At 43.6% G+C, this 18,699-nt stretch overlaps 1 protein-coding gene across 9 annotated transcripts in view; it reads left to right on the top strand.

The window, feature by feature from the left end:
• Nucleotides 1-18,699, top strand: part of LOC119436734 (protein FAM13B-like) — a 132,486-nt gene that overhangs the window by 93,298 nt on the left and 20,489 nt on the right. For 5 of the 9 annotated variants that reach the window (XM_049659882.1, XM_049659885.1, XM_049659888.1 and 2 more), the window contains exons 2-10: nucleotides 58-347; nucleotides 5,748-5,884; nucleotides 8,220-8,340; nucleotides 10,590-10,773; nucleotides 12,915-13,124; nucleotides 13,766-13,949; nucleotides 14,719-14,899; nucleotides 15,862-15,959; nucleotides 16,962-17,014. In XM_049659882.1, the coding sequence (XP_049515839.1) occupies nucleotides 5,868-5,884; nucleotides 8,220-8,340; nucleotides 10,590-10,773; nucleotides 12,915-13,124; nucleotides 13,766-13,949; nucleotides 14,719-14,899; nucleotides 15,862-15,959; nucleotides 16,962-17,014 (1,048 nt within the window). In that variant the 5' untranslated portion in view covers nucleotides 58-347; nucleotides 5,748-5,867. The remainder of the gene's footprint in view (nucleotides 1-57; nucleotides 348-5,747; nucleotides 5,885-8,219; nucleotides 8,341-10,589; nucleotides 10,774-12,914; nucleotides 13,125-13,765; nucleotides 13,950-14,718; nucleotides 14,900-15,861; nucleotides 15,960-16,961; nucleotides 17,015-18,699) is intronic. The other 4 variants (XM_049659884.1, XM_049659895.1, XM_049659891.1 and 1 more) reach the window with 4 other exon arrangements.

Here is an 18,699-nt window from a genome sequence, read left to right as displayed (position 1 = left end):
TAGTGTATACCACAACATTCAGGGTACTTATTGCGCATCTTCCCTGACATTTTGCAGGAGAACCCCGTTGTGCCCGAGTGCTGTCGTGTCTAGGTGACGGCGTACAACACGTGAACAGTGCCGGGCCCGAGGAGCCACTAGAGTTTTAACCAGCAGTCACCGTGACACGAATGCTGTCACTGCGGCTGGTCTCCTGCCGGTTCCTCAAGCAACCATAAGAAGAGGACTACTTGAGACGTTTCAGTGTTGCCATGTAACTCACTCATTCATTGTGCTTCACCAAGTGTGTTGTGTTCCTGTGATCCGTTATTCATCACCTCGTCTTAGTAACATCATCATACTGACCCGTGAGTATACTTGGCATTATTTTATGTTGCTGTTGTTGCCTCACAACATTTTATGTGCACGACTTATTACATTCATTGCTTTTATTGACCTTTTTCGCGGAGCAGTTTGTTCTCGAGAAACGGGCTGGCGCTTTCGGCGGCGCGCCCGCTAGTTGCCTCAGCGAAAGCACACGAATACGAAACCATTACCGCTTCTGTGCTGTTTCTGTGCGATCGGCTGTCGGAAATGGTACTGGGTTTTTGCTCACGCTCGTCAGAGGCGTGACAAGCCGCTGCTTCAAAGTATTTACCAATGAATAACAAAGAGCAAAACACACTTATACTGATTCAATTCGTAAGCGGAAAGTTTGTATAGCTTGGAATACATTCTTTGCCTAGCTGTTAGAACAAGCACCATAATACGCTGCTCTCGCTGTTTGGACAATTAAAGCTTATTGAGCTCCGAAAGTGTTTTACATGACCTCTGAAGCTGTGGCGAAAGCTTGGTGCCGTCCACGTCAGCGTCTACGATACCACCCGAAACAGATATTTCCCGAGCCGCACTGGGCGTCATGTACAGTCAACCACAAAAGTTTGCGGACCACGCGAGCGCGTGCCAGACTGCCTATCCGCGCCACCTAGCGGTACGCCACCTAGCGGCGACAAGGGCGCTCTCCCGGATATGAGCCCTCTTGGTACTCGCCTGCCTGTTAATTTTTTATTCCCGTGCATGACATTGTTAGTTCGTTGTGTTGACGCAGAGCGCTGTCTGCGATAAGACCGCCACATATCTGGCTTGATAGCAGTATCGGAGCAATCACTGCAACCTTTGTCGACTGGTGTGCCAGTGGGTAGATAAGTTTCACGAAGCGCTGCGACGATTTTTTTACGCGACGTTTACTGGCGCACTTTGGTTGGCAGCATCTTGGTCCAATGAGTGTTGCTGCTTCTGTGTCTTGAGAGAAAGGGTAGGGAGGTGTTTCACTGTTATCAAAAATAAAGAAAAAGCGGATGCATAGAAAATTTTCTTTCACACATAGGCGCATCTTCGCATCAGTCGCTGAAAACGTAGTAGACTTGCTTCAGGCCACGTGGTGATTGCCTATTTGGAAAGATGCCGCTGCGTGTTCCACTTGACGAAAGAAGGCACATTGTGCGTTTATTTATAGAGGGAATACCTCAGCGCGAAATCTGCCGCCGAACCAACAGGAGCCGGACTGCCGTGAATAGGATTATTCAAGCTTTCCGCGACGATGACAGATTCACAGATATGGAGCGCAGTGGGCGTCCAAGGGCCACGACTGAGGAAGAGGACCGCCTGATTACGGCCGCCATCGTGGCTGATCCTTTTCAAAGTGCAGAGGATATCCGAGAAGCGCTCTCGCTCACGGTATCGTCTGAGACTGTAAGAAGAAGGCTGAGTGAGCTTGGCCTGCAGTCTTTCGTAGCAGCACAGAAGCCCTGCCTCTCAGACAGCCAGCTACAAGAACGACTCATGTTCGCTACAGCAATGAAAGATTGGACAACAGAGAAATGGGGCGATGTCATCTTTAGCGACGAGTCAACTTTTTCCCCGCGCTGGGACCAACGGAAGCGGGTTTGGCGTCCACTAAACTGCAGGTGTGTTTACAGTGTATTGGCAGTTAATTCACGAAGCTAATTCTGCATCACAACATGTTTCACGTAAAATGAGCTTTTGGACATTACGAGATTTTTCTGTAGTGGTATTATGTTGAAAACATTAACGATTGTTTCATAGTACTACTTACTCTGAAGCTAATTAAAAGCTGCCAGTGGGTCTTTCAGTACTATCTAATGATGTTTGCACGTTTTCTATTGCAACTCTATAACAGCATTATAAAGTTCATACGCAAGAGGAATCACAACATTTTTAGACGCGCCGCTGGAACCCAATTGTATGCTATTTCTTGCAGATATCTGCCTAATTACACACAGAGTGTTCTATCCAGTGGACGGTGTTCCGTGAGCGTGTGGGGAGCAATCAGCAAAGATGGCCTTGGTCCCCTTGTGCGTCTGGAAGGGCCCTTCACTGCGTCACGGTACTGCGACGTCATCACTAGACACCTCGTTCCGTATGCGCTGGACGGTCCCTTCAGCGACGGCTGCTATTTTTTTCAACACGACCGCAGCCCGATCCATAAAGCACGTATCGTCCAGTCATTGCTAGAAGAACATGCTGTTTGCCAGCTTGAGTGGCCTCCATGTGGCGCCGACTTGAATCCCATAGAAAATGTCTGGGGCATGTTGAAGAAACGGCTGTCCACACGAGCCAACCGCGGCCGCACGGCCGATACGCTGTGGCAAGCGATCGCACAAGAATGGGAAAGCCTGCGCGGTCGACCGGAGATTACTGAATCTTTGTACGAGTCGATGCCCACACGCATCAATAAGGTGCTAGAAAACGGCGGACATTTCACTTCCTACTAGACCATTGAGAGACCTATGTTTCATGACACTTCTGTAAATGTCTTGTGAATAAATTCATTCCCTTCAGACACGAATTATGATGCACTGTCTGCAAATGCGTCAAATGCGCATGGCATCATTTCAAGACGCTCACTATTACATTCCAAGAAAGAAGACGAAGCAATGTGCTGTTTTGTGCGAGTTTCAGTAAAAAAAAATAATTAGCGTATAACTCATTATCTAATTATTCTGAAATCCGTCAGCTTCAATGCTTGCATAAAAAGAATCAACTATTAGGCCCGAAACGCATGCACACTTGCTTTTTCGGTTGTATTCGTGTCGACCGGAGAAAAAAAATACTCTTGACGTTGGTCTTGGAACGCGGCACGTCGAACGATTGTCTAACATGGTAGTGTCTCCAGCAAAGTGATCATCTGCAGCAATACGCAGGACAGTGAAGTTAACTGACCGCTAGTTGTCCCATCAGGAAGCGGACACGAATGTGCACACTGAGTTTTAGGTCATTTGAAGAAACACGTGGCGTGGGACGCGCCTCCGAAGTTCGAGTCCCCAAACGAGGACGCCATGTCGCAAAGGGTTATAAAAAGAGTCATCGCACCCGATTATTTCTTATTTTTCTAAATGTAACCACTATAGCAGCGCGGTGGTTCGGGCTTTGCGCAGCAAAACCTGGGCGCAGGCGATCAAATCCCGGCCGCTACTGTCACTTAGCGATGGGGGAGGAACGGAAAAATTCTGCCTACTGACTAAGCATCTGTGTCCCTGGCTGCCTCACCGCTCACTCACGCACTCACGAAAAAAAAAAAAAAACTGCGTGGCTACGCGAAAATAGAACTGATAACAGCCGAAGAATACGCTGTCTGATTACTTGTACTGATATTCTGCTCTCAAAATATAAGCAAGTAGCCCTGGCTAACAAAGAGCGCGTCACGTTGAAAGAGATAGGTAGAAAATATTTGCGCACAGTGCGAAAATAGACAGGCCATAGATTTAAGGAGGGATGCGTCTTCAACGTAGCGCTGCTGTTGATCGCTGGTGACGTAGCGGAAGTGTCGCGAAGAGGCTCTTGGCCACGCGCTCGCGTGGTCCGCAAACTTTTGTGGTTGACTGTACATCCATTGTAAACACGGAGGCAAGGTATGGACGCGTCACCACGTGATCAAACATGGCAGCGGCCACAAGATCGCCGCGGAAAGGGTCAATGATAGCTCACGGACTTTTTCTGCCTGTGAAGACAAATTAGGCTACGGAACCGAAGCGCACGCGTTACACCTCTGCTGGCGTTAGTTCCACATTTTAACAGCGAAGCTGTTCTAGCTAACCGTAAAAAGTGGCGCCTGCTGTCGGAAGAACCTCGCCGAGCTATGACGTCACGACGTTGCCTGGCAACCACCTCGCGGAGCGGCGTGTGCCTCGCCTCCTCTCCGTGCCGTGCACATGTTGCCTTGACATGGGACGTTAAGGAGAGGGAAGGAGAGCATGCGCGTGGCGCGCGCAATGCTCGGGAGCGGGAAAGAGAAAATGAGAGCGAGATAAGAGTAGCAGCACCAACGAGGCAACGCGCAGAGTTGCTGCCGACTAGAGTGTACTAAACAATGTACACTCTACTGCCGACGCCTCCCGCATTGCCTAGCCGCGCATGCGCCGAAGCAGTAGCGATGACGTCACCTCGCGTTGCCTAGTAACCACCGGCGCAGGTGCGCGCTCGCTTCGCCGCCAGACACGGCGCCTGCCTGCCTGCGTTTGTGACATTCCAGGAACGCTGTCGCTCGGAGGCGCCGACGCGTCCAACGCTAGTCAGGCGAAATGTCGCGAAAGGGAAGGTACATCCGTAAATGATCGCTCGAGAATACCTTCCCTACATGCGTAGTTAAGTTAAACCAAGACCTAGCAGCAACCAAGTTAATACCTAGCAGTAGCAGCCAGTAAGACTTGAGGATTGACACTTTCGCTGTGCCTAAGCTTTGCACGACCGAGTGCAATCTTGCCCGCTTTTTTCGCTTGTGATTTCTAACACTAGCTATTGAAAACATCATTGCCTTTTGTATGCATTGCAGCAGTAATTTGAAAAGAGACAATGTTCTCAAGCCAGTACGGCATTTTAATTTTTATTTATGGGGTTGGTTCGTCGCACCTTTTATGAATTGCATCCGCCACATGTAAATATCGCAGAAGTTGCATACATGTAAAAATTATGACCAAATATATCTATATGTAATGGAATGGGTTGAATGTCAGTCAGCTGGTGTGCTGACCACAGATGCAATATTACAGACATTGCTTGCAAAGTTAATTTCTGTGGGTGTTACACAAGTTCTAATTCTTTGAAGCAGTGTGGTAGAGAGAGAATTTTTTCAGTGGCACATTATTCATGTAGACATGCGAAATTTTGTGATATTCATCACCAGTAAACTCTCTACTCTAATTCACCAGTTAAGCTTCTTCTTAATAACACTAGGGTACACATACACTACACTTTCTCAGTTGAGGCTGGTCAGTGCACAATGCATCAGGCACCTAAGACTATAGTCAGTGGCAAGTAAAGAATGCAGGAAAATTTCCTCTCAAGAAAGCGTGATGTGCCTGCTATTTATGCTTCTGTGCATTATAGTTCCCTTACAAATGCCAGCGACACTAAGAGGAGGAACATTCCAGCTGTTCAGCAACAACAAGCAGACACAACTACGTGGAACACCATTGTACTTCATGCATACGTTATGATCATGCACACACAAGCAGCCAAAATCTTGCAAATTTGGGCATGGAGAAGACGACAGCTCATCGCACAAACGGTCATTTGAAATGGGTCATTGGGAAAAGGATTTCACTATCCTTGTGGGGGCATAAAGTACCTGCTTGCCAACATCCCCTCCTCATTTGTGTGTATGTGCACACCACACTGTTTATGTGGTGGCACTTGTCTTGTTTGTCCTTCTTTGTGTGTGTGTGTCAACTTGTGCCCCCTCTTTCTAGTAGCACTGTCAAGATGTACCAGAAAAGACTGAATGGTCGAGATGTACCAGGAAGACTGCGACATGGATACAAAGGATAAGAAAGGAGAGGGGTGCCACAGACGAGGTGACTCGCTGGCACATGGAAAGATGTTTCTTGTGAGGGACACTTGCTGTTGCGTTCTTGACCTCTCACTGACTATAGCATCAATTTCATGAGATCTGTCCACAAACTTGCAGCAGTATGCTCTGGCATTCCACTTATTTTCACAGGAAGCCTTCCATGCACTACAGGGTAATACTAGGTGAAACTCCAGTGTATTTTATGGCATATGTTGGGGGCTCTTATCTTGAAACTAGTGCTAGCCTTAGGATTCTTACCTAGTGGACATGCCTTGAGCACTGACTGGCTTCACTTCTGCAAGTGTAACATGTGCACTACAGTAATTAATTAGACATTTGATGACCTAATTTCAGCAAATTATAGATAATCAGTGATTATAAATGATTTTGTGCCCACAGGCACAATGATGTGTCACGCACACACACAGACAGACAGAGAGAGGATGCTATCTCTGCTGCACTGTTTTAATACCCTCTGTATTAATGTGTAGGTTGATGCAAAATAGTGGTGTCTTATTTCTTGAAAGAGCTCGAGTTTCTCATACAACTTCTAGGGACTCTGAAATTTATGCCTAGAAATAAGCATAATGAGCGCTGTACATTTCACAGATATATTCTTAATCGTAGTACAGATGTTTTAACAGGCAAACATTACCTTGACTTTTCTTTCTCCCACTTATCACCTGTCAGTACTACATTCAAGAAGAAAATTTATTACTAGATTTCCATCTCTTGAGAGCCTTGCAAAGTGTATGGAATATAGGAAAATGTCCTTAGTAAGGCATTGTTCAGAGGAGTGATTTACAATGTGCAGACACATGGCTACAGAGAACTGAATGAATATTTTTCATAAACAAAGAAGTGAATTCACAAAAAGAAATCTACATGATTGTGCTAAACTGAAGGCAACACTTGCAAATGAAGCATATGTAGAGGTCTGCACTACAAAGTTGCTGTTGTAACATTTTTACATGTAATATATACATGGTCAGCAGCCTTACCTGCTTATGTTACATGTCTTTCATTTATGGCCTCTTTGTAGCACCCTACAGCTAGTCATGAATGAGTGTGCTCGCTTTCAGCTCCTTGCTTACCAAATCGGGCTTGCACATTGTTAGTTTTGCTTTCGTTCTGTATAGTGGGACGTAACGCTGTTGGCAGAAAGTTTCTTGGGCAATATAGGAATATATTCGTTTTGAAATATTTATGGCAGTACCTTGGCTTAATGAGTGCAGTTTACTCATTATCAGGTTTTCAGCTGACTTGTTGAATGCTCACTCCTTATGGGATGTGATTCTGTACTGTAGCAGCATATGAAAAAAAAAATTTTTTTTTTGTTAGTGGTGTTATGTCCACTCATAATACTGGCGACACTTTGAATTGATGACTTAACTTCTCGAGCTACTTTAAGCTCCGCAGTAGCACAGGAAGCCAGGCCCATAAAAGACCCACTCTGCCTCACGTGGGTGCTACAATGGGCCCACTTCCAGTTCTACCGGAGCTGCTGAACGAGCAACCTTTGCCTTCCTTGTAGCTGCTGTTTCATAACTAATGTGGTTAGAGTAACATTTGCACTGCTCAAAAGGCAATCATTGAATCATACTCGTTGTTGTCATATCCTTGCAATGAGATTCTGCAATCCAGTTCCAGTAAATGAAAATTTTGCCACTTCCTATGAAAGAAGTAGGCATATGGGGCATTGCTTGCTCCAGATCCTATAGTCATTTACGTCACTGGGAGACAAGGTGCAGCCATTGAAATACATCATTTCATGCGAGGCTCGTCTCGCTGCTTGCTGGTGCAAGGCTACGGTGCATAAGCTTTTCGCAAGGCTTGGGGCATATTCCTTGGAATGGGCATCAGCCAGTTGAACACCCTCTCTCACTTGGGACAGAGTCAAGGAGCTCCACATTTCACTGGCCGTCAGACTGGATCCTCGCCAGATTGAGCTGGCGTGCGATTGAAGTGAATTGTGCCAATGAATATGACCTTATTCATAGGCTGCCCTTGCATGACTTTTTCCTGCCTTTGGAGTGTGCTCAAGAGAGCTGTTATGGCTGCAGATGCCGGACTTCTAGCGTGTTCTGAAAGTAGGAAGGGAACATTTGCTTTTGTTTTTCTTTCTGCTTAATGTGCAAACTTGGGGAAAATATCTACACCAGTACTTTTTTTTTTTAATGATTGTTATCCAAAGACAAGGGCCACTCTTGGCATCTGTGATCGGACACAGGTGCTAAATGTTAATCATGTGGTGATGGCTCAGTAACGTGTGAGGTGCATGTCGTTTACTGACCGTGCCACTTGAACTTTAATGGAGCAGCTATTCACAAGTTGCACAATTCTGACCTGTTGTTTATCTTCCTCATGACAGTCAGGTGCAGTGGACGGCGGCTGCCAGGCTGGCCTGCGAGTTGGAACGTCACAGCTTGAGGATGCGCAAACCCACTTTTTGCACAGACGTCACAGTTGCTGAAATGACCTCGGCTAATCAGGTAAGGCCGCATATGCCATGGTGCACGAAGCAAGAATTTAAGAAATATAATAATTGGACAGATGCGAACTGAAGATTTCTTTATCGTTCAAAACCAAAAACTTTCATGAATTGTCGATTTGACATGAAATTGTACCTTGGTAATTCAACAGTGTAAACATCTACCCACAAAGGCTTGTAGAGAACAAAAGCCACAAGAAAAGTTCTACCGTCCACACTGCCTGAGCATACAGAGGGCTGTCAAGAGGTTCACTCTGCACTTGTATGTAGGACGTTGTGCAGTGCACCTGCCAATTTGAAGGTTGCATGCCATGAATAAATTGTCATGGCTTAATGTTCTGTAAAAAATCTGAGCATTTCTGTTTTGTTCTTGATCTTGCCTACCTAGAAATGATTTGTGATGGCTCCCATGTCCTGTGCATTTAGGCTGCTAAAGCTTCGTTTCTTTAAGACTCATTATTGGTTACAACAAGATGGAAAAATATTGAGCCTCTCTAACGTGTACTGTAACAGTCTGTGTAGCATTGTGTTGTTGTGGAAAGGCTCGTGTAATTGAATGAAACCTAAGTGAATTCTTCAGTTTTTCGATAAACGCTGGCTACTTTTCTCAAAGCATTATAGATCTAAGATATATGCTGACAATGGCTGCTTAAACACTGAAGAGAAGCACAGTTTAGACAGAGAAAGTGTTCTTTCAAAACTCTATTTTCAGTAATGTCCCAGTAGGAGGTTGATTACTAGAAGAGAAGAATGAAGACCAAACTTCTTATTTATTAATTTTTTTGATGCCGGTACTTCAGTGTGAAATCATTGATTTCAAAGTATCTTCCTCTGTTTAGGTCTTTGTGGTGTAGTAAAATTTCTCGAAACTTGCCAAGTTCAGTCTTTGGCTTCTATAATATAGTGTAGGCCATCTTTACCGATAAAGTTACTAGGTCAGAGCAGGTGCCATCAAAATTTGACATCACAGTGAGCTAGTGCGGGAACTTCAAGGCAGCGTTGCCGCTTGTCTCTCATATTTGCATGTTTTCTGGCTTATGAAGCTTCTCTCACGTAGAAGTGGCTTTTTTTTGTTATTGCAGAATCATAATTTACCAATGCAGCTCAGCTTAGTTTTCTCTTTAGTTTCTTTCATATCGCTCATTCATGTTTGTGTATAGTTGTTATGTAGCAGCTTAAATTTGTTTTTGGACGAAAGCTATACCTTTATAGTGTAAAATGTGAAAAAAGGTTTCACAGAGTAAACATGCAATAAAATCATGTCTGTAGATCCTGTGTCACTCTGGTGGCACATTTCAGTCGACATGTACAACTTAACTTTAGCTCCTGCATCACTGGGCGTCATAATGAGTAGTTAAGGCAGAAAGCTGGGCTAGTTGGTTTCAGTTTCAGTGCCCGTTCTGTTTTTTTTTTAAGTGCTGTAATTATGTCAAAACTACTCATAATCAGCATAACTATTCAGAGTATTGTGGTTTGTCCTGTATATTTTAATTGTATACTTATATTGAGAGATAATGGACTTTTTTTTTTTAGGCTGCTTGAGGCTGTGATGTTCGAGAAATTTGGGATGGCTAAGGCTTAGATTTTATTCAAGTAATCAGTGATGAGCTCTGCAGCCATTCAGTACCTATGAATGGATAGAGCTAGAAGATGTTTTGCTATTGCATTGTTTTAGCAGCAAGGATTGCAACTTTTTACAATATATATGCTTTGAAGGAGTCAGTGAAAGTGTGAAGGCAGCAAGAAAAAGGTAATTTGGTATCCTTCACATTCAGTATAGCGTGTAAAGGAGCTGTTATACATAACTTAGCAGCCATGACTCATATTTTTTAATGCTTAGAGCAGTTATGTTTAAAATAGCGTAATATGACAGTAGGCTGGAAATTATCACCAACAGCTGTTCTCATTGCTGGGGATGGGTGTGGGTGGGGAGAGGCTGCTGCAGATGCTTCTTCCTTCTTTTTTTTTTTTCCTTCTCTTTTGGCAAGTCTGACTTGGGCATCATGTTGTGTAAATGAAGACTCAACATTGTGAGTGGGCACATGATATCTTGTCTCAAGCTCAAGATCTGCCTTGTCAGTACTAAAAACATAAAACTGCACTTGCAAATTCCGAAGGCACATTTCTGAACTGGCAGTCAGCTTATTTGAGCACCCAAGTGTGTTCATGTGACAGTATGTCCTTAGTTGTGTGGACAGTATACATTGCACATACTCTTTCACTGAAAGTACTTGTACTGGCCAATTGCAGAACATAGAAGTATGCGGGGAGAGCCGCATGGAACGGGTGCGCAAGCTGCTAGGCTCACCACATGCCCGTCGCAAGTCTGGTACTCTAGCACTGCGTATCTTTGGCGCACCTCTCGACTCCCTGGCACAACATGGCTCAGTGCCATTTGTGGTTGTTCGCCTGTGCCAGTACATAGAAAATACAGGTAAGGAGATGTTTTCTTGTCTTCCTTGGTATCGTTAGGTATGTGCAAAACGTCTAGCTGCAAATGCCACATGCAATGGGTGTCTTGAATGTGTATGGTAAGAGCTGCATGTGAAACCTTCATATTGGTTGCTGTAATGATGGCACGGTAAGAAGCTGTGTAAAATGCAAGGCAACACAATATCTACAGAGCGAAATCAGCTTCAGCAACGAAATTGACTGCACTGTTCGTGGTACACTATACGTTCTTTTGAATGGCATGAAGTGCACATGAGAGAGCAGATCACACATACACAAGCACGTGATCTGGTCGCTTGAGTGCCGTATTTCTTTCATTCGTTCTTTCTTTATTTATTACACGTCCTTTTGACTATAACACAACCTTGCAACACATTCTTGTGACACCATTTGATTACAACTCAATTCTAACCAACATCTATTCGTTTACATGCTGCAGCTAATGCCACAAAGCCGTGTCGTGCATTCTGGAGACTTGCGTGCATTGCCTGATGAACTGTTGATGACTAGTTCTTGAAAAAAAAGATAAGGAATGCTGGGGGGGGGGGGAACCCAAGTCGTAGTCCACCGAGAGTGACAACAATACTAGAGCATTAAGTGTCAATAAATTTTGTTCTGTGATGATAAATTCTGCACATTTTATTTTTGTTTCTGTTCGTGAAAATTGTAGTCATAATGTCCATTTTGTCATAATAATCTGGTGCACATTAGATTTGGGTGTGCATTATTTCCCTACTTTGAACCCAGAAAGCTTGGGTGGGTGTCAGAGGAGGAGGAACAAACTTTAATAAAGAAATGGGCAGGCGAGAGTCTTCGCCCTAGGGGGCGTTAAAATTCGATAGCTATTGTACATCTCCTTTGCATCGTTCGAAAGATTGTACCGCAAACCATACCGTGCCAGAAAGCTTTTGAGCAGTACATAGCAAGCCACCTCCACGAAGGCAAGAGGGCTTGGTGGTGGATGCAATGAGGATACCAATACTTCTCTTACGTGCCAAGAAAGATATAGTGGTGTTTATGGTCTTCGATATTAATAGCAAATAATGACTGTTTATTCTTTTGTCCTTCGCCTGCGAATTAGTTTAGTAATATTAAGTACAAGGAAGGGCGAACAATAAAAATAAATACCTGATAAGCATGTGCAGTGCAGCGCTCCAGTTAGACAAAACTTGTTTAAACGAAACTGCTAGCATTTGGAATGTGTGTGCCAACTTTGGTTGACCACCAGAGGCACAGTGATTACATACTTCAGTTGAATAGAACTGTTTTGTATGTGAAAATTGCTTATATAGAACTTGTAGAAAAACTACCATGGCCTTCTCACCAGCTGTTACTCTCCATACAAAACAGCAGTCTGGCAAGTGTACATGTGGGAAGGTAACATGACTGACAGAGAAATCCATTTCATCAGACATTGCCCTGCTGTGATGTGAAAGACTTTCCCGAGTCATTCACTTTGCTTAGCTCATTCATTAAGTTTACTGTTACATGTTGTGACAATAACAATGACAACAACACTGCTATGTTATGCTCACATCAGCAGTGAATGCCATTGATGTGATTCATCACATTGAAGGCAACACCAAGCAAGGTAGCACAAAAAAGCAAGAGTCTTACAACACTAAGGCCTAGATATCTGTAGTCCAGTGTGCACTAAAGGATCTCGGAAGGGGTACTGTATGATAAGTTTATTATTAGCAGGAAAAATAATGTCCATGTGCAACACACCGTGCTTGAAAAACATTCCAAAGCTTAGCTTTTCTGCATGGCTTGACCCTTGTGAGCAAGGTGAGCTGGTGTGGTAATGATGTTAGTTAAGAAAAAAATTATTTTTGCGTCGGGATTTCACAACTCTTGATTGACAGAAGTGCAGGAAAGTTCTAAATTTTTTCCACCTCGTAGTATGGCTGCTTGTAGTGCTACATGGTAAAAGGGCAGAAATTCAGTGCTAAATCTTCTACATTTTTAACCTGAAAGGTGCTTTTAGTGACAAAAAATATATACTGCTACGATGAAGGGTATACAATGCAATTCTCTGAACTACATTGTTTATCACCATGCAACCGTGCAAACTTATTGTGGCTGTGACTGAAAGTGTGATTCTAGACGTGATTTTTTTTGCAGGCATGGGACAGGAGGGCCTCTTTCGGGTGAGTGGCAATGCTCGTTTGGTTGAGAAGCTACGCTGGAGCTTCGACCAGTCAGGCGACGCACCTCTGGAGGCCGAGGGGGATGTAGCAGTGGCTGCTGCCCTGCTTAAGCTACTTTTCCGTGAGCTGCCCGAGCCTTTGGTGCCCACGGACATGCATCAAGCTTTCCTGGATGCCATCCAGGGTGAGTCTGTGCAAATGCTGGCAGGAAAAAGTTGCGGAGGCCTTGCCTGATGTAGTAAAGTTTAGATTTTGGTTTTCACTCTCTTCTCTTTATTAAGTTGCGCATTTAGGCTTTGACAGCATTTGCAGGCAGTCACTACTCTATTGCTCTTTTATAACTTATTTATTGAATACTGATAGCTGTTGGCTGCTGCATTTGTGCCTGTACACAGAAATTAGTTCTTCACAGTAGGAAAAAAGAAAATGCTTGAGCGTTACAGGGTGGGAAGCTTAACTGACTGGTTTTATTGTCTCAGAGTTGCTTTTGGGCTATGAGGAGTGTTACGAGTAGGTCGCCAGATTACTTCCGACCACCTGGGAGCTCATAACATGCACCAAAAACTCAGTACACAGGTATTTTTGTGTTCTTTCTTCATTCAAATGCAGCCACTGCAGCAGGAATCAATCTCCTAAGCTTATGCTCTGTAACAGTATCAGTTAGCTGCCAAACCACGAAGGCTGGTAATTAAGGGAAGTAGTATTTTGTCTGTCTGCATTATTCTCTTTTTTCTTTGTCAACTGATAGGCTGCCGTTAACTAACAGACTGCTAGTGAAATTGTTTGCCATAGTTGCACTCATCAGTTCAAATGGTCTTTCTGCAGCCACTGTGCATGACAGAGAAGAGTGCACACGACGCCTCAAGTGCCTCGTGGAGCAGCTGCCACCGAGCAACTTTGCCGTGCTCAAGTACCTCTGCCACTTCCTGAGCCGAGTGGCTGAGCTGGAGGAGCACACACGCATGAACCCCAGTGCCCTCGGCATTGTCTTTGGACCAAACCTCTTCAGGTGGGCTTTTCATTACAAAAGTGCTGACATATTCTAGTCACACTGTGCATTCAGCACAGCATGTGAAAAGGAAGCATGTTTTTGTTTTTGGCCTATTTAACATGCTCTTTGTTCTTTTGGTTTTGTCCATAGCATGTCTGCTGATGTACATTAGGGGAAGCTTGAAGACAATATAATTTGTTTATGCAGTTAAACAGAGTGGCATCATTTTAGAGGCGGGTTCAGAATATGCAGTAAATTAAACAAATTTTGCCAGATGCTAGAAAAAGACGACGTTGAAAATCTACTTTTTTCTTTCTTGTACACCCATGAGCAAAAGTATATGGACCAGGAGTTGCGCGATAAAGCCCATTTTTTCCTCTGCCTGTGAACGCAACTTGAAATTGAGGACTGCAGTCCAAACTTGGCATTGGGAACTTTTCAGTGTACTCGTCAATTCCAGTTTAAGCTTGTTAATTACGAAGAAATTCAGTTTTTTTGGCAACCCTGTGGTCCGTATACTTTTGCTCACGGGTGTACATCTGGTGCCGCCTGTGCAACTCGAAAGGTTACATGTTATAGCGTAAAATTGTGCCCAGATTGTAACCTAAGCTGAAGAACTTGTTATGCATTGTTGACACAATCTCATATGCATTTATGCCTTTCTGTGGCTATCATTTTTTTTTTTTTTTTTTGAGCAAGCAGGCCAAAAGGAGTGCTACCTACTTTGCTTCTATTTTGCTGCTAGGGCTGTAAAATTGTATCTTGTATGTTTCTTGCTGCTCACCAGGTTCAGTGAAGATCTGCAGGGCTTAAAAGAGCAGGCTGTCACCAACCAGGTGGTGACATATTTCATTGACCACTACAATTCCATCTTCGAAGGTGATGCAGAGCTCTCATGCACAGCTGACGCTTCCATGAACATTCAAAGTGGCAGCACCAGCACCAGTAGCAAATGCAGCGGAAGGATGGTAAGCATAGCATAGATTATTACGACTGCAAATGTTTACAGAACACGGAGGCAGTGAACACATGCATCCTTCCATTTAATGTACGGGCGGCGTCACTGTGTGGAGCGCAAGGACGGTAGCCTCAGGGGCGCTCCGGAGGCAGCCAGCCAGTGATCTCTAACCCTAGCTGCTGGGTCCGACATCTAACAGTAGGTGCTGGGCACGTTTGGGCCCAGCAACTACCATTAGACGTCACTAGCTGGCTCCAGAGCGTGCCAGCAGCTGCCGTTCCCGCGCCCTACTCAAGGGTGATGCCGGCTGTACAGCCTTCAGTGCTGTGTGCAACTGTTGGACTGCACCTCACGTTCCCAGGCCTGTCGAACCAGGCCACGAGAAAAAATTTTCTCACAAGTCCTGTGTTCCTGAAACTTGTACAGTTGAACTTTGAACAGTGTTCACAACAGTAGTTTGGACTGCAAACCTGTTTCATAATTCTGGTCTTTAGCATCAAGCTGCGTGGCACAGTGATCCTTGCTTTCGCTTTGTACTTTAAAGAGCCCATTATGGGTTCGCACATCTTGAATCAGCAAAAGCCATACTTTCTTTAGAGGAAAATGTCAGGATAATCTTCGCCAAGCATAATATTTTGCATGTCACAGGGACCACAGAACTGACCGAAAGACTGTGCACTCTCTTTTACTGTGGTGTAGACCATCAACGTTTTAGTCGGCAAGGTTCTACAGTGTGTTGCACATCTTTACATTTTGGTGAGGGATTGGCAGGCTTGCAAAGCTAGCATAGCTACTAATGTTGAGTTTTGCTAAAGCATGTCAGCATGCATTGTGCAGCTGTTCCAACAGAGGGCCAGAATAGGGGCAGAGTTTGTGGATTTAGATGTTGGGGGAAGTAGTTTTAAGAACTTGCAGACTTGTAAAGGAAATTTGATACCAACGAAAACTCATGTGGTTCCTCTTGTATCATAGATGCAGCCTCTTACTGTTGTCATTCCTCCGTTGGATGAAGCCATGTTGGCGCTGAAACAGGATACGCTTAGTGCGGTGCCTACGCTCATGATTGACAGGTGAGTATTGTGTGTTGTCTACCGCCATGTTCATGTGACCATTGCAACATTTTTCAAGTGGTGAATATTAAAAATGCTGGATCATCAGTATGAAAACTTCCTTGGAAAGAAAAGAGTGGCGGCAGAATCCAAAACAAGAACATTCTTTATGGCCTTGGTATGCATGCTGAAATTTAGAAGGGCTTTATTTGTATGGGTTGCAAATATGAATTGAGATTGCTTTGCTCCTTGGTCTCTTGCTGCATGCCTTGATTGTAGGCTTGAAGTAGAGATTCACTTCTTTCTGTATTCAGAGGAAAGCCCAATTTTTCTTGGCTTCCGTGTCCTAAAAACTTGGGAACAGCTGTGCCTCAAGAGCACAGTTGTAAGTCACCACAATTATGTGCTTTATTTTGTGTTGCCTACTCTTGTTTGTTAGATTGTTGGTGTCGCATCTACCTAACATTTAAAATTGATATTTTTCTTTAGCTTCCTCTGGAGGTATTTCTTGTTTTTAATGACTCCCATTTCTTGCATGGAATATTTTGTTCACTTGAGCTTTCAGCTCTTCCTTATGCATTTTTTTTTTCGAGAAAAAAAAAACAAGAAAAAATTAACACTTATTTGTAGGCATATATGTGGCAATACCAGCACCTCAATTTTGAAGTGGTTTTAACCAACTTGTCATTTCAAACTTTAGTTTTCTAATTTACAGCTATGAATAGTTTTTCTTGAAACGAAAATTAGTCGATTTTTGTGCTATGCCGTCATTCATCACCGTTACCTGCCGAGAGGGTTACATTATTTTCAGCTGGAATATGCAATTTCTAGCTAGTTCTGGGATACTTGAAGATGTAGGTGCTGTTTTCAATGGGAAAGCTGGCTGAATATACCACATCCATCTTTGAAGTCCCCTCCCAGATTTCTGTTGGACACATACTGCCTTGTTGTACATGCTTGTTTTCATGCTACGTGGCTTTGTCATCACTAATGGTGTGTGTAACTCCCGTTGTTTTTCTTCAGTTTGATTGATGACCGCTGTAACCAGGCCATTATGTACAGGGCAGCCAAAGAAGGTGAGTAGTATGTTTAACTTGTGCCTGGCTTAGTTTCAGAAATGCTGTAATCTTGAGATACTGCAGCTTAAAGGTCAACTCCGGCGTTTTGTTAATCGTATTAGGGTATTGCTATTTTCAAATAGCATTGACAGTCCTGTCACCGGTAGGGTGGTTCAATTTGCTTAGAAACTCATCAATAATTTTAAATAACCGATAAACGAGGTACCAAAATCAAAACGGATAGTTTTGTTTAACGTCGCATCCTACACTATCGTAATGTAAACACGCAGAACGCATGCTAAACACGCAGTACACATGGCGCTAACGCCAAAAAAGCGATCCTGATGATGTCTTCTGACGACATGGGGAGCTTTTCCAGCTCTTTCGAACAATACATTGGTGATTTCAGCGACGACATGAGCATTGAAGGTTCGCCGCCGCGCGAGGCAGCTGATGTGCCCAAGCTCAACGCCAACTGCTGCGGCAAGGCGAAGAGAAGCACTGGTTATCACTTTTGTCAAAACAGTGATTGTCGGCCGTTGTCTCGTAGAAAAAGGAGCCAGCTTCATCGTTTCTGGGCGAAATGGCGATGTAGTCTTTGACGTCACAAACATAGGGCGGCCAGTAAAAAGTCATAAATTTGTGGGCATGAGTCTGAAATACGCAACCAATCTTTAAAATTTATTTTCGGGAAAACTAAATGACTGACAGTCATATCGTTTGCCAATCCTGAAGTTCGGCCTCTCTGATGCTGTCTGCCACTTTAACAGCGGAAGCCACGCGACTTTAGATGTCTTGCAGGGAATTCGAATTGAACCCGGTAAATTCATTGTGAAAGCTTGCCATGTATCTTGCTAGTCAGTCATCTGATGGAGCAAAGTAACATAGAAAAACTTGTCAGCTGATAAATGGATAACATATGACAAGGAGAACGCTCTAGGAGGGCCTTGTTATAACTCGGGAGAGTATTTGTCATCTGGCGCTTTGCTTTCATGCGTATATTGCAACTTATAATCTTTATTATGAATAGTTTTTCTTGAAATGAAAATTAGTCGATTTTTGTGCTATGCCGTCATTCATGGAATTTTACTCGATGAAAAATTTCTCTTGAAACTTTGCAGGCTGTTTTAATATTATATCAAGGCGTGCAATGAACTGTGATTATTGAATTTCACTCTTAATATTTTTTTTATATTATGGCCAAATTTCTCAAAGTATCGTCTTATAAAAAGGCAGTTTTTCTGTGTTTAAATTTTTGATGGATAATTCCCCAAGTACGCATCACGTGTTTTTTATTCTAGGTCATCGCACTGATCATAGATAGCTCTACATACAATCCAAAGGATTATAGGATAGAGCATTTGGTTTTAAAGAAATGAATGCTCGCATGAGGGGCAAATTTGGCACTTCTTAAAGAGCATTAAATTTTAAAAAGTTGTTTTGCGAAATAAACACATAATTAGCATTAACAGTCTTACTAACAAGGGACAGCCAAACCACAATTTTATAGATAAAAATTTTGTCCTCAAAGTGTCCTTATATCTTAATTGGACGGGGTACTAGAGTCAGCTAAAATAAATGAAGCAATAGTGCAAGTGTCTAAAAGAAGTGTTTAAAATTGAAACAATGCCATAGTAACTTTATTTTGTCTAGTACACTGCAGCGAAGTTAGCTTGCAATTAAGCTTGGGCCACTTTAATAAT

The sequence above is a fragment of the Dermacentor silvarum genome, chromosome 1, assembly GCF_013339745.2.
Source record: "Dermacentor silvarum isolate Dsil-2018 chromosome 1, BIME_Dsil_1.4, whole genome shotgun sequence".
Taxonomy (NCBI): Eukaryota; Metazoa; Arthropoda; class Arachnida; order Ixodida; family Ixodidae; genus Dermacentor; species Dermacentor silvarum.
This window is presented reverse-complemented; position numbering and strand designations above follow the sequence as displayed.